The sequence below is a fragment of the Schizosaccharomyces osmophilus genome, chromosome 2 (assembly GCF_027921745.1).
Source record: "Schizosaccharomyces osmophilus chromosome 2, complete sequence".
NCBI classification, from domain to species: Eukaryota; Fungi; Ascomycota; class Schizosaccharomycetes; order Schizosaccharomycetales; family Schizosaccharomycetaceae; genus Schizosaccharomyces; species Schizosaccharomyces osmophilus.
In genome coordinates this window covers 709934-732018 of record NC_079239.1, presented here as the reverse complement: position 1 = coordinate 732018, position 22085 = coordinate 709934, and the positions used below count along the sequence as shown (strand labels likewise).

The window sequence follows — 22085 nt, the reverse complement described above, 5'->3', positions numbered from 1 at the left end:
AAATACGAACACCATGGCAGAACAATTGAGGAACACATTTCTACAAGCTAGAAAGGAGAACAAAAATGTTTTGGTTACATTTATTACTTGTGGATTCCCAAGTGTGGATGAAACAATTGATATCATGAAAGGACTCCAAGCTGGAGGAGCTGGAGTTATTGAGTTGGGTGTTCCTTTCTCTGATGCAGTTGCAGATGGTCCTACCATTTGCAAAGGTAATGAAGTGGCTCTAAAAAACAATGTTAGTTTGACCGTTGTCTTTGATACCGTAAAGCGTGCTCGCGAAGCTGGCGTTACCATTCCTATCCTTTTAATGGGTTATTACAATCCAGTTTACTCTTACGGTGATAAGAATACCATACAAAAGTCGAAGGAAGTTGGTGCTAACGGCTTCATTATTGTTGACTTGCCTCCTGAGGAAGCTGTTGGATTTCGAGCCGAATGCAGTAAAGAAGGGCTTAGTTTTATCCCTCTTGTAGCCCCCTCTACTACTGACAATCGTTTGAGGATTTTAGCTTCTATCGCCGACTCTTTCATCTACGTCGTCTCCCGCATGGGTAGCACTGGTTCTTCTGCTAGTGGTCAAATCAACAGTGCCTTACCGGAGTTTTGCGATCGTATTCGTAAATACGCTGGAAATACCCCGTTGGCTGTTGGATTTGGTGTCAACACCAATGAGCATTTTAGATATGTTGGTAGCGTCGCTGATGGTGTCGTCATTGGCAGTAAAATCATTGATGTGATTTTCAAGGCTGAACCCGGTAAGGCTGCTAATGATGTTAAGGAATACTGTCAATATTTGACCCAAAGTGATACTTCTGCTCCTCCTGCTAAACGTTTTGCATCTGATACCGCCGTGAATACCGCCCCTCCTGCCGCAATTATTGAACCTGCAAATGAAATGTACCTCCCCCAAACGTTCGGCTCTTTTGGAGGTATGTTTGTACCAGAAGCTTTAACCCAATGTTTGGTTGAGCTTGAAAGCGCCTTCTACAAAGCCATAAATGATGAGAAGTTTTGGGAAGAGTTCCGTTCTTACTATGACTATATGGGTCGCCCCAGTGCTCTCGATTATGCTAAGCGTCTTACAGAATATTGCGGCGGTGCTAACATTTGGCTGAAGCGTGAAGATTTGAACCATGGTGGTTCTCACAAGATCAATAATTCCATTGGTCAAATTTTAATTGCCAAGCGTCTCGGCAAAAACCGTGTAATCGCTGAAACAGGTGCAGGGCAACACGGTGTTGCTACTGCCATCGCCGCTGCTAAGTTAGGCATGAAGTGCACAATTTATATGGGAGCTGAAGATTGCCGCCGTCAATCTCTTAATGTTTTCCGTATTCGCTTATTAGGTGCAGATGTTATTCCTGTCACTTCTGGTACTAAAACTCTTCGTGATGCCGTAAATGAAGCTTTAAGAGCTTGGGTTGCGGAAATTGACACTACTCACTATTTGATTGGATCCGCTATTGGACCCCATCCCTTCCCTACTATTGTTAAAACATTCCAAAGTGTAATTGGTAAGGAGACAAAGGCTCAAATGCAGGAAAAGCGTGGCAAGCTCCCTGATGCCGTCGTGGCTTGTGTCGGTGGTGGATCCAACTCAATTGGTCTATTTTCCCCTTTCAAGGAAGACAAGTCTGTACAGCTCTTGGGTTGTGAGGCTGGTGGTTCTGGTATCGGAACTGACAAGCATAGTGCGACATTGTCCAGGGGCAAAATTGGTGTATTCCATGGTGTACGTACTTATGTTTTGCAACGCGAAGATGGACAAATTCAAGATACCCATTCTATTTCTGCTGGTTTGGACTATCCCGCCGTTGGTCCTGAATTGTCTGAGCTAAAAGAAACTCAGCGTGGCAATTTCATTGCAGTTACTGATGCTGAATGTCTTGAAGGCTTCCGTGCTCTATGTCATTACGAAGGTATTGTTCCCGCTTTGGAATCTTCTCATGCTATTTTTGGTGGTATGGAATTGGCAAAGACTCTTTCCAAAGACAAGGACATCGTAATTTGTGTTTCTGGTCGTGGTGACAAAGACGTTCAAAGCGTTGCTGAGCAATTGCCTATCTTGGGACCTCAAATTGGATGGGATCTTCGCTTTTAAGCATTCAGTCGTTTTTGTTTGATTGCTTGCAAAAATTCTGTTGTTATCAAAGCTAAAAGCTAAGAAAAAACAACCGATTCTAAGTTTTTACTAAGTAATAAATATTGATAATGTTGTGTAGTAGGAAATTCTTTCAAAAGAAAATAGAAAAAGAGAGTTTTAGTAAATTTAGAAAATAGAGCTAATGAATGAGTTTATATCTTCATAATGAAAAGCTAGCTTAAGTTGTGAATTCATATCATCTCTACCCTCCTCTAAGCAAGTTTGAAATGAAACCTGTATGTGGCAGCCCAAGTTAAATAATCAAGACTACAAAAATATTGTCGAAGGAAGAGCATACAACAAGTCATGAATGAAGACACATTACACCAATCCCTTGGAAGGTTGAAGTCATCTCGTCTTACGCATGAATAGGATTCTTTAGTATGTACCATTTCTTTGTATTTCCCTTATACTACGAAATGCTTATAAACGGTTTCATTCATTCAATATATAGAAAGCCGCATTTGCTTCTCACATTTTGTTTAATATTTCCAGATATAGCTCCTCTTTGTAGTAACTTTTATTACCAAACCGTTGAAATATTTGGCAACTTACTAGAACCCTTTATTATAATTTCTTGGTTTGATTAAGTCAAGGATTCAACAAATTACCTTCTTGAACCTCTTTGAAATAATTATCTGGCTTACTATAATTAATATTGCTTCATGAAGTTAGTGATCGTTTAGCAAACTTCCTGGGCGTCATATTCATGTCATTTAATGAAATCCGTATATTCTTATTGTGAGGATGATGTTTCAGTACAAAACCGTTAAGTTTCTAACTTCGTAGAAAAGGGTTCTCCATTGCATGCATTGTTAGAAATTTCAATTGCCTCATGAAACCCGTTAAACGGTCTCTATATTCCATTGGCATTGAAGTAGAGTTTGCTCTCGTTTCTATCATTGATTTGGCTAAGGTCATTTGGAATCCTTAATTTTCAGTGTATGCTAGCATTGTATATATATATATATATATATATATATATATCTATTTATATATTTAAAAAATCAGAGGAAATCTTGAAGCGAAGCCGGATTCAAATTCTGGTTAAGAGTACTGATCGTGAAATTGAGCTCGGAAACGAAAGCACATTGAATTGGCTGTTTCGAAAGGTGTCACAGGTGAGTTTAAACATCCAATTCCTCATCCTTTTTCTTTCTGGTGAAGCAATTTGTATTTATTTGCCATTTAGGTTATACAGTTTGGTTTAGCAAACTCGGTTTAGATTATAAAACGCCTTCTTCAAATCACACATCTTACAGTGGTTTGAACAGAAAAAAAAAGCAGATTCTATAAACCATTGAACTTTATGGCTTGTTTTCCTGCTCACACTGCATTCATTTATATTCAGCAACTTGACACCCCAAGAAGACGAAGGACATTTATTATCCATTACGATATAAGTACTTCTTCATTGCTTTTTCTTGTTGTTTAGTAATGCAACAATATCCTCAGCAATCTAGTCGACGTCAAATGCGAAAAGAAATGGAAGCTAATGCTGCCGGTAATTCTGTTCTTCCTATAGAGAGAGATCCAGATTCCTCCACACAGCAGTACGACGTCAATTCAATTTTTGCTCCTTCTTACAACACTTATGGGCCTCCCCCTAACAATTCTTCCATCACTGCTTTTTCCAATCAGGAGCTATTAACTTTTCCAAATGTACAAAAGTTACCAGAGGGATCAGTGCGTGAGCCAATTTCTAAAGAAATTTCAAATCAAGAAGCTTCAGCTGTTGGATTTAGCAGGGATGTCAATTCAAGCCTTGACAAACCCTCAGATTCATCCAAGTACTTCCCATTGTTTCCAGAAACAAGTCGTACAGAAGAATTTGGACCAAGGGTATCGGTTTCTAGTTCAACTGCTCCAGTAAAGGAAACCTCTTTTGAACAATCCTTCAACTCTCCCGCGCCGAAAGGCAAAAAGCAAAGACTGGTTCCTGAACAGTTGAACTACCTTTTACGTCAGTTTGCAAAGGATGCAAATCCCTCCCCTTCAGTCCGAGAAGATATTGCTAGAGAACTTAACCTCCCTGAGCGAAGTGTCACTATTTGGTTTCAGAACCGACGCGCGAAAGCAAAATTAATCTCCAGACGCCAAGAAGAAGAGCGTCAGAAATTTTTGACTGAACAACTGGAACTGGATAATCTAAACCAACAAGTGTCCCAGGCTTTTGCGCGTGAAATAGAGTCCAATTCCGAAAACAACCCCAAACCCGGCTTCAATTCAAGATACGGTCAGCCCTTACCATATATGAATACATTACTCCCAAAGCCAAGTAAAAGGTATAGGAATACGTATTCTTCACATCAATCCCCACTAAAACCTACCCCTTCTTCATTAGAGAATCCTGCGTTGGAACAACCCATGGTAAATCCGTCATATAAGCATGTCTTCCCGGGAAGTACTAATCCTCGTTTTCAACAAAGATATTCAATCTCCCATACTCCAAACAGTAATTTACCAATTCGTTCTGCAGCTGCTCCAAACAATTTCTCGAAATATCCTTCTTCTGGTACTTTCCCTTCTTTATCAGCAGTTTCAGCAAGCCTTCCCTCGGCTTACGGTAGTGGTAATTTTGAACAGAGCTTTCCACAGGAGAGTCAATATTACGACTCGAAAATGGCCAACAATATATCCCCTATGCCAGCAGCAAGAAGATATTCTTCCACTCGCTTAATTCCTTCTCTACAAGTTCAAGACAACTCAGGTTCTACTAAAAGTAGTTCTTCTGAATTCTACTATTTTGCCTGCGCTCTTCTGATCATTGGTCTATGGAAACGATTGCGGTTAACACCTCAGGACTTGATGTGTTTTTACTCGCCTCCAAAGAGATTGTTTGCATACCTGATACAGTACGAAGGAATTCAATATCGTATAGAGTACTCCTTTTTTGTAGTTGAATCCATACACGTAACCCGTGTCGATGATCCTTTATTAAGTGATCTGAATGTTGCGGCCCCACCTCGAGAAAGACCCGGTCCTAACGAATCTTGGCTTCAAGTCGATATCCAACTGACAATCCCTCCTGTGTTTCACATGATAACTTCTGAGGGACAAGAAAATTGTACAGACTTTACCGAAGGAAACCAAGCCTCAGAAGTATTGGGTCATTCTTTAATTGGACCTGCTAGCAGTATATTTCTGATGCTCAATCGTATCCGGGAAGCTTCACCAGAATTAGGATCTGTCATTAAGTTGCAAAAAAGCATACATCCGCCCTCAAGTTATCAAGAAGAAGAGTTTGTAACAGTAAAGGATGAGGCGAATGTAATTCCAAAGGAAAAGGAAAACGAAGAAAATCCGATTTCCGAACAAGAAAAGCAGGAATTGCATTTTTTGAGATCACCGGAAGCAGCAAATTTTGAGAGAAACCAAAAAAACATGCTTTTTAAGGAATCACCTCTTGCATCCGAGAACGCAGAAACAGCGATCGAGTATTCCAAACCTTATGAAGCAAGTAATACGAATGTATCATTTCCATTATCGGCACCGCCTGAACTACGTTCATTCCCCAGAGGAAGCTTTTCTCAGTTGAATCCCTTTATGTACATGAACCCCGATACAACGAATGAAACAGGAGGGAAGAACGAAGTAAACTCTAGTGATGCTTTCCATTTTCCTGAAGACCAACTTATGATGCAGCCCAGGTCGTCAGTGGATACGTTGCCTGCTGGTACAGGCGTGGAAAACACGGATTATAAAATGAAACCAGGTGTGGGAGAAAAAAAACATATATCAAAACCTTTTTCAAAATATCCCTTCAAAGATCAGAACATACAATCAGAGTACACCGGAAGAGTACCACAACTGCATTTGCAGACACCGAGGATACCTAGTGCTTCTGCAATATCTGAGAGAATTGGAATTAAAGATGAAGGAGAGCAAAACACGGTATTGTATCCACAGGCGATTCCTTCTGATTCTATTAAAAAAAGAGGAAGCAACATCTAGTATGCAAGGAAACGTTCCTTAATGGAATTTGGGACACTATTAGCATTTTCCTTTTCTTCCTTTTCTTCTTTTTTTTTTTTTTTTTTTTTGGTGTTGAGATCTGTTTAAACGGTCATGGAATGGTGATGCTCTAAAAAAAAAAAAAAAAAAAAAAAAAAAAAAAAAAAAAAGGGTACTATCAAATATCTGTCATGGATTCATTAAGAGGCCTAATACTCGCCTTTCCTGGAGAACAACATTTGTGCCTGTGTGTGTATTAAGATAGAAATCATCTTGTTTGTTTGCGTTTTTTATTCTTTTCCTGTATATATGATACATATATGGACTTATCATTGGTGTTGATGAAAAGCGTGCATGGTATACGATTTTTTTATGTCGCTGGACGATTTTATTTTCATTAATATTTTCTTATTTCTTGTTCAAAGCAACAATGGGACAATCGATAAATTCATATGAACTATGATAAGGTACGAGTTTCGTTGACGCGTACCAAAGACTCCTTTTTTTCTTTTCATCAAAACCGACAGTTGGAAGAGTTGATGGGGAAGAGAAAACGAAGAGTGCATAATATATTAAGAATACAAAGGAGAAGAAACTGGTTAAGACAACCTCCATTTCTACGCATTTTTCTTCGAATTTTTTACAAACTATGTTTCTTTAAAAGCGAAAGACCCCACAATGCATTTACCGAAAGGTTGTTTGACTCAATGTCACAAAGTGTATTGAAACGAGAGAATAAGTAACACTGATTTTCGACGTCATTTTCTTACAACACTGGATTCAAACAAGACATTTGTCGTTTTTGGTAATAGCGATGTCATGAAATCAACGTATGGAAGAGTTGTTTTAATATAATCGATATTAATAATTATAGGTATTCAGAAACGAAAAATTACATTGTAGGTCATGATCTATGTGAAAAGAACGTCATTTAATAATCACTGTGAGTCATAACTAACGTAACGAAAAACAAAGTACATAAACAGGAAAGGGTACCCATGTAGTATCTATTTCTACTGAAATATTACCAAGTGATTCAAAGTTCGGAAGCTCAGATACAAAACAAGCTCATAAAGTTTTAATAAAAGGCCTTTTGGTGGACCAAATCAGCAACGTTAACAAAAAATATAAAAGAATCAAGACCATTATTAGATCCAGAAACGAAAAGTTTGATTGAAATTGAGACGCCGATATTTTAAGACAAAACAAATATGTCGGTAGCGTATCCTACAAATGAAGGTGTGCAAGATGAGCATACGCACAAAGGGCTGCATCTATTTGCCATTTGGGAGGCATTATCGTCGGGCAAGATGCCAAATAATCAGCAATTAGGAGGTCTATTTTCGGCGATCTCAGAGGGTTCTCAATCGATTGCTCAAGACGTAAAACGAAACATGTCAAAAGATGCCCGAGACTTCTTCAGTCACTTTTCGGAAATAGTCGATGACTCCTATACATTGCTCAATAAAAAGAACCGTGGTGATCTTTTGCAAAATGCTGTCTATGAGTTGACGCAATCCAAAGCTTCAACGAACGCACCTGACGTTTGGAACGATGTAACTGAGAACGTGGATGGTCAAGGCTTGAATCGTGAAGATCTCAAACAGTTTTTTATTTTATTCTTCAACAACAGCCATTTGCGTGAAATTTTGCGAGATGTTCTTGCCCTGTTCGGCCGTCAAGGTTCGAAGCTAACACAGCAAAAATTCAACCAGCTCGATCCACAGCAAGGAAAAATTGGTCAGAAGGATTCTTCACGAACTCAGAAACATGATGGAGTCAACTCTTCCACGTTTTCTACTGGAAAACAAAGAGGAAAACAACTTGACGGCCAGCCATCAAAGACGAACCAGGCCTTCAATGATCCCCAAACACGACAAGTTAGAGAAGAAACTAGTTCCGAATTGCGTAAAATTATGGATCAATTGAAGCACCTCGTCGTGGACTTACAACAGGATAGGGCTTACCAGCATCCCCTGCAGAGCCTTCTGGGTTTGGTTGAAAGATTTGTCCATGAGCTTGGTGACAAGCAAGGCAAATTACAAGTTGAAACGAATGACCACACTGAACGCTCTTTGCGTTATCTTCGAGAGCTTGCTGAAAATGTTGTCAATCACTCCCTGCAACCTCTAAATAATATTTTCAAGAGGTTCTATCAAAGTGCTCAAGAAGACGGAGAATTTAAACAGTGGTTTCAAGACTGTTATGCTTATTTGAGAAAATTTGTTTTGAAAAAGGGTTACGCCGTTACTCAGGCTGCCACAGACGAGTATAATGAGCTTTACGACCGCGGACGCGGATTCATGAAAGGACGTTACAAACACCATTGGGATGAATTATGCTCTGAGTCTAAATCCATTACAGACAGTGCAGCTTCCGATAAAAGCTATCGCTATTTAGGAGATGATGGCAAGAGACTGTACAATACTTTGGTCGAACATAAGGGTGGAGAAACATCCTTGAAAAAGAATTTAATCTATGAAATTCTACAGTTAAGCATACCTGTCATTCTCACCCGAATTCAGTACTTCCCAATTCCTCGGCTTGAAATTGAGCAACCTGCTTTTGACATCGTCCTAGAGAACCTTAACCTTCAAACAATTAACATTCTACCAAAAATTGCGGAATTTCGAAACAATAACCTCATGAGATTTTCCCCCTACGGAAACGTCTCCTCTATTCAAGATCATTTAGTTCACCTTCATCTTGCCCATATCCAAACTGATCTCAAGAACGTCAATTATTATATTAGGCGTAAGCAAGGATTTCCTAAATTTGTCGATCAGGGAATCGTAGATCTTGCTATTCGTAAACAAGGCATGGTTGTTGATCTTGCCTTGTCGGCGACTCCTAAAACTCCTAATCGCGAACTTCCTGGTTCATTCTTTCGGCTAGACCATGTCAAAGTGGATGTTCACAACATCAAGCTCAAACTTAGAAAGTCAAGACACAAAGCTCTATTGAACTTCCTTAAGCCGTCAATGATGACTTACATCCGAAAAACTGTAGCAAGGTCTTTGGAACTCTCAATTCGACGAACTGTTGAGCAGTTAGACAGGCAGTGCTATGAGATACATAGAGAAGCTCAAAATGAATTGGAAAGACAATCCAGCAAGCCTACAAGAGAACAGGATTCGAGAACAAAGGTTTATGGCAAGACTGTATATAATAAGATGTCAGCAATGCAACAACGCTCTCAATCTTCTGGTTCGAACCAAAAAGTTCGTGTGGCTCTTCACGAACAGAACAGTGAGCTCAGCAACATTGTGCTTCCTTCTCACAACTTAGAGGAAGGTGAAAGTCTAAGACGATCGGCTCTTTCCGGGTCTACTTGGCATTCCCCTATTTATGATAGTTTAGGAGCCATGGGAGGTGCCAGTGCTGCTGGAGTATCACGTCGTTCACAACGTTCGAAAAAGTCAAAGCGTACCTCATCTAAGAACCGTCCACCAACCGCAAGAACTTTGAATGAAGAGCAGCAGCCTTCTGCGAATGACAGTTTAAACCAAACAATCCTGAGTGATCAAATGGCTCTCGGAAACGTAACTGAAATACCACTTCCTCCGAACGCAAACACTAAAAGACACAGTTTGACTGAACATTCTATAGGTAGTTTTGGAGACGAGCAGCGTTCTCCAGAAGTCCTGTTCCGTCATACTGATGCTCCCAACCGAAAGCATGATGCTTTCAAACACCAAACAGCAGTTACTTAATTTGTTAATTTAATACTGTTGGTGGTATATTGTCGTTCAAATTTTGTTGAACAATTATTTTTACGACTTTATGATCCAAATTTGAATACTTCGACCGTACTCAGGTTTGTTCATTATAATTATTTTATTCTTCTAAATTTAAAAGTGATAAAGTAGTATATTTATTAGGTAATAAATGTGAACGTTTTAGCAATAAATTTCTCCAAATTGTATAGATTAGACAAGACAAATAATTAACCCGTTAACTTCCATGGTACCTCAATATTAAGTATTAGATAGCATCGCATCACTTTAAAATTTCAAAAGTTTATGCACGTGTACTCATTGTACGATCGAGAGAAAAAGGGCTGCTTCTCGCTGAATTCGTGGCCTTTGTAAACATAGGTGACATCGTCTCAGTCGAGTCCCAATCCTTCAATGGTGGTCGAATATTCTTTTCAGTTTTGGCAGCTGATGACGCACCACGATGATTGCTAATAGACATCTTCTTTGCAAGCATGGTAGGCAAATTTTTTGGTTTATTATTCCTGTTTAAACCTGCAGGGATATTCTTCGGTTGACTTTTCGGTTGACTTTCAATTGATGAGAAAGTAGAACCCCCAGTAATCGAGGAGTTATCACTGGTTGCAGTCAACGATGAAGACATAAACTTGTTGATAGAAGCCGAAGAGGAAGCTTTTTCGTCATTAGACTGATGAGGGTTTATATTATTTGGGTATGTCAGTTTAATTGGTTCATCGTAAATGGACTGTCGCTTGTTTGCCCAGTTTAAGAGAGTATTCACATATCCCGTTGCTTCGGGATCCCAGTCTTCTTTATGCTCAGATATCAGATTTAATGGTTTAACCTCGTTTTTATAAGCATCAGCTGATGATAATTGGTTCATTTGATCGGCCAAATGAAGTAAAATAGCACGGTTACTTTCATATAACACGCTTTGGCAACTTCTTCTTGGTGAGTTAGTAAGCATAGATGTTTTTTTGTGAAACTTTCTCGGTTTTATGACGCGTTTAAAAGATGACCGTATTTTGTTTAATAATGTTGTTTTTGCTTGATAGTCATTTTGCTGGGTTAGTAAATTTGGAGTAGGAACGCTCTGTTCGAAAATTAATAGCTTATCCATTTTATCCAGCATCATAGTGCAATTCATGAAGGCGGTTCGCTTCGATTCTGGAATTTCGGGGCAGCGAGATTCGACCCAAAGCCACCAAAGGTTTTTTGAGGAACTAACGGGTGAAATACTTTCAAACGAACATTGGTTGGCGATGTTTTTATCTAAAGAAGAAACCTGGTCCAACGGAGCCACGTGGGGGAAATCAGAAGTAGAGATTTCCCCAGACAAAATAGAGCAAACCGTTTCTTGAGTTTTGGTAGGAGCAATTGGATGGTTGAATCCATTGTTAATAAAACTGGACCATGCAGATTCTTGGATAGAAAATACAGAATGATAGGATGTGCGCTTGCTAACTTGTTGCAGGGTGGACAAACATTTTGTTTGTACATCTTCAAAACGTCGGGGTAATGAGGAAGATATATTCCGTGGTACAGGCATTTGAAAAACCAGCTGGATGATCTCCAAAGGATCCTTTGAAAAATAAGAACTAAGTGAGAAGTTTACTAAAGAAGCTTTTTCATTCAAATAGTTGATAGTTCGAGGAGGATACTTGCATCGCTGAACCTGGGTTTGTAATGTATATGGCAAGCAGGAAAATCCGGATTGATCTTGCTTATCCATACTACGGATGTAACAAAGAAGAAGATGAAAACAAGCATTTGAGCATCTAAAACAGTTAGTAAACAGTACAAGGCTTCCAAATGACCTTAGAAATCAATTAAAACTTACTTATTCCAGTATTCAAGTGTATCTTGCAATGACATTTGAGGCCATTCAAAAGCCCAAATACTAGCAATTTGAGCTACCGACTCCAAGGAAGACCCTCTATGGACTTGTGTGCTAGTAGCCATTTTTGCAGAAAGACTCATCATTAGTTTTAGAAAATGTTTTAACACATTTAAATGGTGGGAATTTTTAGTCGCATGTTTCATGAATATGTTAAACCCAGAACTCGGGTAATTAGCTCTTAATTCTGCTTCTTGGAAAAGTTTATAAGTAGACCATGTAATTACACCTCCGGGGATACGATGCAGAATCCAACGAAGGCAAGAAATTAAGCTAGCTTCACTCAAAAGACGCACTTGGTTTCGGATTTCATCTGGTTCAACCTTCTGTTTTCTCTCTAAATTTTTGTAAAATTCGCGTACAAATGCTATCGACTCCCAGTACTTGTCTGGTTGGGATCCTACAGCAATCCGAAATAGAATGTTGCTAGAATCCATTTCTAGTATTGTATGTTAACTTCTATCAATTATCACTTTTAAGGACTGGTTCATAAGAGGAGTTTAAGATTGTTCAACCAATATATACCTAAATGTTCAAGGCGAGACGCCAATTCTTTAAATACTAACTCTACTTGAGCCAAATCAATACTTTCTTGATTCCAATAATCCATGCTGAATATTCTAAGTGTTCCGTTAAAATCACAATTTGGTGGAGCGACGCGTCCTTTATATATGTCAACAGCTCCGGAACAAAGAAAAGAAGGCGGATAGTCGAAAGATACCCCTTGCTGTAAAAATACAGAAATTACATAGAAAAACCATATATTCTTACTTTATAGAATACTTTTGTATGATTTATGTATTTTTTTTTTCATAGTCAGATATTTTTGTGTTTGAACTGGATGGCTAAAAATATCTAAACTTCCCACTGAATTCTGTAAAGAGCCATGTCTGACAAAGAACCCGTAATTGACCAGGTAAGTCAAATACGAGCCAAAAAAAAGGATTTTGAAATAGAAAGAAAACTTTTTATTGGATTAAATAATTCTTGGAACTAGGGAGTAGCTAACACATGTTATAGGTTGGTCTTAACGGCACTCTTCCTGAAAAAAAGAAAAAAACGAAAAAGTCGGTCGCCTTTGATGATGAAGTGAATTCTCCAGATCAAAGGGAATCTTCTCCCGCTGACGATTCCTCTGATGATAAACAGGAAGGCGATGGCGAAGATGCTAAAGGGTTGACTGAGCCTGTCGCTGAGGGCGAAGTTGATGAGTTAAAGGACATGTTTGCCAGTATGAAAAAGAAAAAGAAGTCAAAGAAGTCTTCTGGTGATACTGAAGGTGAAAAAGACGAGGAAGTTATCAATGATAATGGTGAATTAGACTTTTCATCGATGAAGAAGAAGAAGAAAAAGAAAAAAACCACTGATTTGTCCGCCTTCGAAAAGGAATTGGAAGCTTCTTCTACTGGAGATGGTGTCGATGCCAGTAAGCAAACTTTTGACTCTGAAAACATGGGCGAACATGCTTGGTTGAAGAGTGACCGTGATTACTATTATCCTGAGTTGTTGAACAGATTCTTCAATCTCCTTCGTACCAATAACCCTGAGCTTGCTGGTGAAAAGCGTAAATACACTATCGTGCCTCCTTCCGTTCATCGTGAAGGTAAAAAGACTATTTTCGCAAACATTAATGATATCGCTAAGCGCATGCATCGTTCTTTAGATCATGTGATTCAATTCTTGTTTGCGGAATTAGGTACCAGTGGTAGTATTGATGGTTCTTCTCGTTTAATCATTAAAGGTCGTTTCCAACAAAAGCAGATGGAAAACGTTCTTCGTCGTTATATTGTTGAATATGTAACTTGCAAGACCTGTAAATCTCCAGATACTATTCTTACAAAGGAAAACAGAATTTTCTTTATGACTTGCGAAGCTTGTGGATCTGTTCGTTCAGTGCAAGCCATTAAGACAGGTTACCAAGCCCAAATTGGAAGAAGAAAGCACGTTGGTTAGATTTTTTGAGATAAAAAATTTATATATATTCGTGTACTACTACGAAATGACAATTTCTCGGTTTATCGTGGCATTAAGGTTCATTGTATATGTATAAAATTAAATTAAATGTTCATTAAACAATAGTTCTTAATATATTTCACATTCATCATCGGGTTGGGTTTCATGAAAAGTTTCGTTGTTTTAGGTTAAATTGTTCACATCTACTGAATGGCATTTGTGTGCGTGTTTCCACCAAAATATTTCTGGAACTTTTACTTTGACATCTTTTCGACCTGCTGTTGTCAGTAATCTGTCTTGTCTAATGAATAAAACCAAACAAAGTAAAAAGATTAGTTAAGAGAAAAAACTCGACTGTGCAGCAAATTTTAGATAGCAAGTTCTTTTTTAGATACGTACCCTGGCAACGAACCCAACGGTTGCATTGATGACATTTTCCCTGTACTATTTGACGTCTATCTGGTAGCCCAATTATACTCTTAACCTTTCGAACGGGAATTGTGCGGAACTCAATGGGCGGATGATAAGGTCTGCCTTTACTATGAATGCCATGTAAAAAATTCATGTGATACCAGTATGCGCTGGTTTTCGTTCGAAGCCAAACGAAACTTTTATGTAAACAACAGATAGGGCAAAGGCCTTCTTTTTTCTTACCCTGGCCACGAGTATATCGGGGCAAGTAATAATCGTCAATGGGACAATATTTGATATACTTCACATCTTCTTCGAACGGATGTTTGGGTAGGGGAAAAAGAGCAAGCTTTGGTAATTCAGAATAAAACGAAGGAAACATTGGGTGGATTGGGGTGTGAGGTAAATAATGGCGGATACAGGCACTTCTTTGTTTCATATTGGTTAGATATGGTTCATCAGTAGCTGTTTTTTCAGGAAGAGTCGCTAGTAGAAAGCACCGATTTTCTTTGGCGACCGGGGTATCACTGGGATGCTGACGATATCCGATGTGACTTTCCATAGCGATTTTTGGATTCGGGAACGTATTCGGTAGAATGTTACAGATGGAATTGTTTGATTGAAGGGCTCTGTCCATCGGTGTTTCAGAATAGATATGTTGTTGGGGGGTACTGTGATTTGATAAGTTGCTGCTTCTTCTTCCAACTTCGGTTTCCAAACCGTCGTGAAAATGATCTTTTAAATATTCTCGAACATCCTGTAGAGGACTGTGGGAGTCGTGAGCATCCTCGATGCCGCCTACCTCAGTAGGAAGCCCAGTATGACTAACCCAGGCAGGATTATGCAAAGAGTAATAGTCTGATGGGTTTCCAAATGGAAAAGTGTTTGAATTTTTATGATTTTCAAAGCATAAAGAGTTGTTAAAAACAGTGTTTGGTTCAGGCAATTCAGATAGAAAGTTGTTGTTGAAGTATATTAATTTTTCTATATCGTTGTAAGTCATTTGGCGATCTTTATCAACTTGATACTGTTTCATTTAATTTGATATTGAACTCCTCTATCAGTATATGGGTACAACTAAAAGAAGGTAATGGATAAGGGACGAAACCTTCGAACATCCATTTCGCGCCCTAAAAGCAACGCGCGCCAGGTAACTTAACTTGAGCACCCACATGTAAATAAACAAAGAGGATATTTTTTCAAGTAATATAAAATAAAAAGAAATAAAATAAAATAAAATCTAAATCTAAATCGATAGATGTTGGTATCAAATTGACAAAGCCTACGGGGTTGTCCTTTTAATGTGACAGTATGTCGCTAAAAAGGGAGTTCAGGTGGTAAACGAACAACATGATTGCATTGTAGAGTCTTTGGAAACCTCTTGATGGTTCTGACATTGTCGGTACGTAAAGCCTTCCATTTCAGCTAAGAATAGTATTAAAATGAAATGGATCTCGTTACCTTCTTTGATGAATATCGCTGCACTTTGGGAATTGATTGAGGAATTTCGTCCTCGTAAACAACACAGTAATTTTTATTGTTGTATTCAACTCTATTTAATGAAAATACTTACGCAAAATCCAACGTAACAAAAATAAAAATAAAAAGAACTCCCACTGCGAGACTCGAACTCGCAACCTTCCGGTTAAAAGCCGGACGCTCTAATCCGATTGAGCTAAACGGGACTTGTTGATAACTTCACTTGTAAAATGCTATATAAGCCGCCAAATAATTTTTGGTCGTGAAAGAATCCAACAATAAACACTTCTCAGTGGTTTGTAACATAAAAATCAAACATTTGTGACTATATATTTTTTAATCCGTTTATGTACGACTATTAATGTAAGCCCTGAAAATTGTTTATCGAGGAAAAGCATTTTCCATTTTCATAATCGAACTTGTACAATACAAAGAATGTAAATGTTGGTAAGTAAAAACAGTTGGATCCGGTAGAGATTTTGCTTATGCAAGATTCAATGAGGGCAACTTTCATATGGTAGAAGCAAGCAGTAGGAATAGAGAAATGGGTCGTAAAAATCATCCAAGTATAGTCGCTTCTTTTAGTTTTGTCGTAGAGGAAGAGGTTTCCTTCTCTAACATTGTACTTCAAACTGAAAAATAACCCGTTGGTTTTGTAAAGTACTATCGTCGAGCAGAATGTAGTTGGTAATCACTGGCATCCATTCCTAAATAGTTCCCAAAAGTTGCTTCCAAATGGAAACTTACATTACAAAATCTCTAGCAATACTAAGAGACATTAGAAAAAAAAAAAACAATAAAAGTAGGAGAGCCTACAGCACCCCGGATTCCCATGTTGTCTCCAACCATAGTACTAACGAGGCCCTCAGACGCTTAACTGCAGTGATCGGACGGGAACTGGTGTTTTCGCCTAGGTATGGCCGTAGACAGTGTTTGTTGTGTTATATAACATTTAATGCAAATTAATCATTCTCTAAAATATACAGATGAAAGCATCTTGCATTCACTTGCTCTCAATGAATTGTTTCATGTGCTACTGTTCCTTCCTAGGTGACATAGAAAAAGTGCTTTCATGTTTGAACCTTTTTTCTGTTCAATTCTTTTTATTTTTAGTTTTTCATTGTTAGATGTTCCTTTATTTGTCATGAGAAGATGTTACAAGCTGTATATTTGCAAGGTAAAAATTGTCGAGACATCGTATTTCCCTTTGCTGGAACATTGGAGACTACGTGTCCATATAAAAGTCTAGCTGGTTTCGTCAATACAGCACTTATAAGGCGAGTGTGAGTATAAAGTTCTTTTATCAATGAGTTTGAGTTTGAGATTGAACATGAGGCTGAATTGGCTACACCTGTAATTGATGCTCACAATCGTCCTGATCTTTGGTTGTTGGCTTTCGCAAGGACCGTACGCTGGTTGCTTTACCACAGTACTGATTACTTTGTGATAGCTCTCTTTGGGTTTGGGGTTTCTCTGAACAGTCTTAGGCAAGTCAACCAATAACTACTTGTCACTTATGCCAGAGCAGGGCAGGTATTGTGAAGTGACACGAATATGATGAAGTTAGTAGATATATGTAAGTAAAACCTGTTTGATAGCTACATTAACAAAAAATAAACATTCAAACAAAAACAAAGGTTAAATGAAGGTGTAAAGGAACGAGGAACAATAGAATAAAAGTCGATGTTATTCGTACAGCAAAGAGCAAAGAGCACAGCAGGATCAGCCAGCTACTCGATTAAACTAATGGCAAGCCACTTAGGCTTATATCAATGAGCAAAGACTTGTTGAGCCAATATCCATGAAGCTCCAATTGTAGTCTCCTTCCTATCATCAACATCATCGTTACGTTTGAGTTGGCTGGTAATAATCAAACAGAGTTATCTGACATTATCTGGTCAATTCATTGTTTACAAGCAACAACAGATTTGCAAGCCTACTGACGAAAGTCCGAAAGCTGGTAAATGTGAAGTGCGGCTGACCGGTCTTTAATTCTATAAATAATCAGGATATCCTTATTTCTTTTCATTAATCGATTCCCAGATTCCTTCTTTCATCAGTTGTACAGATACTTGTCTTTTTGACATTTTTAAGTTGTATTAGCACAATTTCAGAGTCACCAAAGCAGAAAAAAGATGCGCTTGTTTTTGCTTAGCCTTTTCTTGATCTCTTTATTGGGAATTTCTTTTGCCTTCCCTTACGGCAGTGCGGCTCAAAGAAATGTTTCTTCCAATGCTCTTTACCAAGGATACAATACTACTTCAGAATTGAGTCAAACGAATAGCACTCATATTCAAGGAAAATTCGCTAATGCTACCAATAATTTTGGCGCTTCTAATATCACCTATTAAAGGGGGATATGCTGGGGAAATTCCTAAGGAGGCTGTCTAGAGTAAGAATACAAATTTCAGCTTGCCTATAAGCATCGAATTCTTCTATTCAGATTGCTCCAGGAAAGCTCTTGCTTTCTTTTTGGGTTATCTTTTCTTTTTTCTTTTCATGATTTTATGTTTTTCGATCAAGCCTTACGATTGTATTTGACATTTAGTTCAATTATTCCTTTCACTTTTGCAAGTGAAACCTTCGAGTTGTATTTTTGAGCATTGCATTGCATTTTTGTATTTTAGTTTAAGTTTACTATATAAATAAAACGCCAATTGATACTATAATTGCCACTGTAAGCAAGATTTTCGTGGATGTATAAATTAAAACTTTGTCACTAGTAGTATCTATTTTGAGTGTTGCTTGTTTAAAGGAAAGATGAGGTCCTAAGGTTATGGGACCAGAAAAAAAGTTAAATATTCCGATATATATGGAATCTTTAGTATGCCCATTTCAGCAACTGAGTTAACAACGTCCTTCTTATCATTCAACTCGGCAATATGATTCTAAATCAGCAGTTGCAGCAAAACCAAATCTATTCGCATTGAAGGTTTGACATTATACTCATGATCGAAGTCTACTCTGCATGAAATAAATACCTTGCATATCCGGGGCCATCAATGTTGCCGATTCTAAACCGATTTCAGAACCCATCGACTTCAGAATCCCATCGTACAGAATTCGGATACATATATATATACGGACAGATGTTAGTAGAAACGACAATGAATGCATGGCCATCTAAAGTCTCTTTTCAAAACTTCTGTTGTAAGCAAATCAGTCAAAAAATTATTACAGTGTCGAAATTGACAATGTTTTAGTGAAACGAACCCGTCAATTCGACTGTTCACCATTAAAGCTAATTTTCGGATGGTAGGATCTACACGAGGACTGTAAAGATAGAAATAAGTTACTGCATCATGCGAATGTTCTTTCTCAAATAAGCAAAATAGTTGTCAAGATAGCGACCCAATTCGTTTCCTTGTTCTGCTCTCCTCTTCTTGACTTACCTCTCATCAACGGGTTCTTTTGGTACTCCTGTTTAAAGGATTTTTAAAATAGCAAAGTGATGAAATACAATTGCTTGGAAAAAAGGTTATTCAGTTGTAAATGAAACGGCGTTTACATAACAGCCTAGATTTCGACTTCCTGGACTTGACTGCTAGCACTATCACCTATAGACAAAGATAGATAGACAATCCTTTTAGGTGGTAGTGGAGGGTTTTTAAAAGTCAACAGCCAAAACATGAAACAAACTGACTTAAATCATAGACGAATTATATCCCTTGAGAAAATAAGTCTGTTAGCTAACCTATATGAAGCATAGGAAAAAAGCTGAAAGGAATCTTATTGCTACTCCAAAGATAACATGTTACTTGGAACTAAGGGTAACAATAAAACAAAAACATAAATAAATCGATCGTATTAAAGTGCCTCGAATAATAAAAAACACCTAAAACAGAATGCGGGAATTTTATAAAAATAGAGGGGAAAAAAGGCAGGAGCCAAATAGAAATAATTATGAGCAGTAGGATTAGTAGATATGCTCTGCAACGCTTTTTCTTTGTCAGTTGTCAGTGAAGCAAGCAGTGCATCATACCTTCTTTGGTAATTTGGAAGTATAGGCGAATTCGTTCTTGCATATGAGCTCTTAAAGTCTAGCCCGAGGCAGCAAATAAATGTGAGTAATATCGTACCAACAATTAGTGTAACCAACACCCAAATACCACATATCAACGTTTCAGTGCAAATAGCGTCGAGCAATTGTAGTTTTCTTCTACACGCAAAACTCACAAATCACGATGAAATGCAAGTATAGAATTAAAAGAGACAAATTATAAGTCAATTCAATTACATGATTCCAGGCATAAACTCGAACACCGCCTAATTGGCAATAACTAAAGAAAAAGAAGATGGCCTTTTTGCATTTCTTACGCTGTATCGAGTCACAAGACCAAGTAACATATTTCCACTTGGCGTTTGTTTACAGAATGTAGACAAAGCTAGTTTTTCAGAAATAAGAAAATTCTCCCACTATATGATTTAAAGAAAAAAGAAAATTCAGCGTTTGATTGTCGAAAATGGTCTTAAACCGAAACTCGATTTCAATTTAGATTCCCTTCAAAACCGAGTAGCTGAGAAAAACCACTCTTAACTTGTGACAATGCAATAAGTCTGCAAAGTCCCATTTTACTTCTTTAAGCTTCTCTTGGATTTTCTCTCATCTCCTTTACATTCTTCCGACTGTTTACTTGGCATATACAAATTGAAAAGTCTCGAATCTAAGTTAGGTAGATGGCTCAGACCGAGCTTACTTTCTCTTTCAAACTTTTTTGAACAGAAAACAAATGGTGAAGCTTCCTTTGTTTGTTGTGAGTAGTTTGTTTCCAATCCCAAATGTCAACAAACAAACGTCTTGAGAAGATATAAATAGAGGTCGAACTCTCCCTTATTCAACCAAGCAAGCATATCAATCACAATGCATCCAAAAGCAATTCTTTCTCAAACTCGAGAGCTTTGTTTCTTGTAGATGAATTGCGAACACAGGATCTCGTTTCAGTCTATTGTTGACAAAACTCACGAAATGAGCGCTCCTTGGATGTATCACTGCTTTGCTTCGTTAAAAGAGGAATAAGCAGAAGGCGTTCCACTCGGTTGCTTTCCCATTGCTCCAATACCTTTTTACTCATATGTCTTAAAAAATTGTGATGAACGTTTTGATACTCTTCTTAAATTTCATCCTCTTAATCTTTTTTCAATTAATAACCTTTTCTCGTGAACCTTTATGACACAATTTTTGAGTATGATCCCTTTGATTCCCTCCTTTTCTAACATTTCAGCTTTCTCTTTGATTGATTCCCTTTTTTGATTTTAACTTCTTTCCCTTGTAAACTGGTTTTATCCCCCGTTCTTTTCCTTAAGACTCTTGCTTCTAGCATTTGTTTACATTTCAAAAAGCAAAGCAAAGCAACGCACGAGCAATTGCATTTAGTCTACTATTATTATTTATGTACGTGTTGAACAAGACAACTCAGCAGCGAGCATAAGATTTTAGTATTCGACTAAAGATTCGATTCTGGTGGTTGCTGGCGTTTGTTTACATTCCAAAATGTAATTTGCAGCATTCAAAAGGTCGAGTTCCAACTGCTCCTATTATTCATGTACGTGTTAAACCTTTTTAGCAACGAGCATGAGATAAGAGTATTTGAGAACAGACTCAACGAATGTTTGCGTTCCTGGCATAATCGTTTCTCTCAATAGTGATGTTGAATCAGTCGACCTTTCGAAGCATTGACTCTGGCCAAGTCAAGCTTTGGGGTTTATGTTCCAAAACCGAATTGAGTTGAAATTGATAAAATAGGACAGGAGCTGCATCTTGGCATGAAAACAATACGCTGATCTCTTAAACTAAGTTGATCCTTTTCTCAAACATCCAGCATTGATGATTTTTTCCGTAAGTAGAAGTCACAAATAATTCCAAAGGTTTCCTAGGACAAATCGAGTAACTCTTTGTCACTAGTCCGCTTTTCTGGTTGTGTCTGTTTGTTTACTGGAGGAAATCTCAATGCTACGTCCTTTGAGCAAAGGCAACTTGTTTCCTAACTCAAACTAAACACAAAATCCTTTTTCAATAAATTTCCCTTTCTTTCTCTATTTGTTTGACACTTACAGAGTAACTTTGTTGTAGCTTTACTGACTTATTAATCTTTATATTCACCCTTCACAACCTTCGACAGTCTAACGAGGTTGGCATCTTACGCTTCCGTTTTGAATGATGGTTGGTTCTTCTGACTACAGGTTTTGCTTGTACCTATACCAGCTTGCTGCTTAGAGAGATAACTCAACAATAAAGCTTTTGTTAGTGGAAAATTGTTTATGTTCCAAATTTAAGAACATGGTTATATATGTCTAATTGCCCTTAAAGTTCAATGACTGCTTTGGTGGTTTAGTGGTATAATGCTTCGTTGCCATCGAAGCGACCCGGGTTCGATTCCCGGCCGAAGCAAATCTTTTTACTTTTTATATGCATTAAAAAAAAAAGCATTCGAAATACGCCTGTTTTTCGAATTAAGAGCAACATGCACTTACAGTGGTTATCATCAAAGTTTTCTAACCCTTGATGTGTCTACACCCAAGTACCAAA

General features: G+C 38.0%; 7 protein-coding genes and 3 non-coding genes across 10 annotated transcripts; 6 read left to right on the top strand and 4 right to left on the bottom strand.

Moving 5' to 3' along the window:
* Positions 1 to 13: 13 nt before the first annotated feature.
* Positions 14 to 2107, top strand: trp2 (tryptophan synthase; the record flags this gene model as incomplete). The annotated part of the gene is made up of 1 exon (XM_056181641.1): positions 14 to 2107. The coding sequence occupies one exon, from the start codon at positions 14 to 16 to the stop codon at positions 2105 to 2107; it is 2094 nt and encodes a 697-aa protein (XP_056037541.1).
* Positions 2108 to 3586: 1479 nt separating this feature from the next.
* Positions 3587 to 6103, top strand: phx1 (DNA-binding transcription factor, stationary phase-specific Phx1; the record flags this gene model as incomplete). Its single annotated transcript, XM_056181640.1, has 1 exon — positions 3587 to 6103. The coding sequence occupies one exon, from the start codon at positions 3587 to 3589 to the stop codon at positions 6101 to 6103; it is 2517 nt and encodes an 838-aa protein (XP_056038166.1).
* A 1211-nt stretch (positions 6104 to 7314) lies between these two features.
* On the top strand, positions 7315 to 9816 carry SOMG_02848 (DUF4449 family conserved protein, involved in cell-cell communication; the record flags this gene model as incomplete). Its single annotated transcript, XM_056181639.1, has 1 exon — positions 7315 to 9816. The coding sequence occupies one exon, from the start codon at positions 7315 to 7317 to the stop codon at positions 9814 to 9816; it is 2502 nt and encodes an 833-aa protein (XP_056038169.1).
* A 307-nt stretch (positions 9817 to 10123) lies between these two features.
* mug8 (DUF1708 family conserved fungal protein, cell division site) lies at positions 10124 to 12326 on the bottom strand (the record flags this gene model as incomplete). The annotated part of the gene is made up of 3 exons (XM_056181638.1): positions 10124 to 11597; positions 11660 to 12155; positions 12242 to 12326. The coding sequence occupies 3 exons, from the start codon at positions 12324 to 12326 to the stop codon at positions 10124 to 10126; spliced, it is 2055 nt and encodes a 684-aa protein (XP_056038150.1).
* A 276-nt stretch (positions 12327 to 12602) lies between these two features.
* On the top strand, positions 12603 to 13669 carry tif212 (translation initiation factor eIF2 beta subunit; the record flags this gene model as incomplete). The annotated part of the gene is made up of 2 exons (XM_056181637.1): positions 12603 to 12632; positions 12737 to 13669. 2 exons carry the CDS (start codon positions 12603 to 12605, stop codon positions 13667 to 13669), a joined length of 963 nt encoding a protein of 320 aa, XP_056038151.1.
* Positions 13670 to 13970: 301 nt separating this feature from the next.
* Positions 13971 to 15116, bottom strand: meu26 (DUF4451 family conserved fungal protein; the record flags this gene model as incomplete). The annotated part of the gene is made up of 1 exon (XM_056181636.1): positions 13971 to 15116. One exon carries the CDS (start codon positions 15114 to 15116, stop codon positions 13971 to 13973), a length of 1146 nt encoding a protein of 381 aa, XP_056038153.1.
* Positions 15117 to 15690: 574 nt separating this feature from the next.
* On the bottom strand, positions 15691 to 15765 carry SOMG_20131. The gene has a single exon. It is a non-coding gene; the product is annotated as a tRNA-Lys (tRNA).
* A 603-nt stretch (positions 15766 to 16368) lies between these two features.
* Positions 16369 to 16483, bottom strand: SOMG_10064. Its single transcript, XR_008803597.1, has one exon. It is a non-coding gene; the product is annotated as a 5S ribosomal RNA (ribosomal RNA).
* Positions 16484 to 17694: 1211 nt separating this feature from the next.
* On the top strand, positions 17695 to 17910 carry SOMG_02844 (uncharacterized protein; the record flags this gene model as incomplete). Its single annotated transcript, XM_056181635.1, has 1 exon — positions 17695 to 17910. One exon carries the CDS (start codon positions 17695 to 17697, stop codon positions 17908 to 17910), a length of 216 nt encoding a protein of 71 aa, XP_056038155.1.
* Positions 17911 to 21876: 3966 nt separating this feature from the next.
* SOMG_20130 lies at positions 21877 to 21947 on the top strand. The gene has a single exon. It is a non-coding gene; the product is annotated as a tRNA-Gly (tRNA).
* The last annotated feature ends 138 nt before the right edge of the window (positions 21948 to 22085 follow it).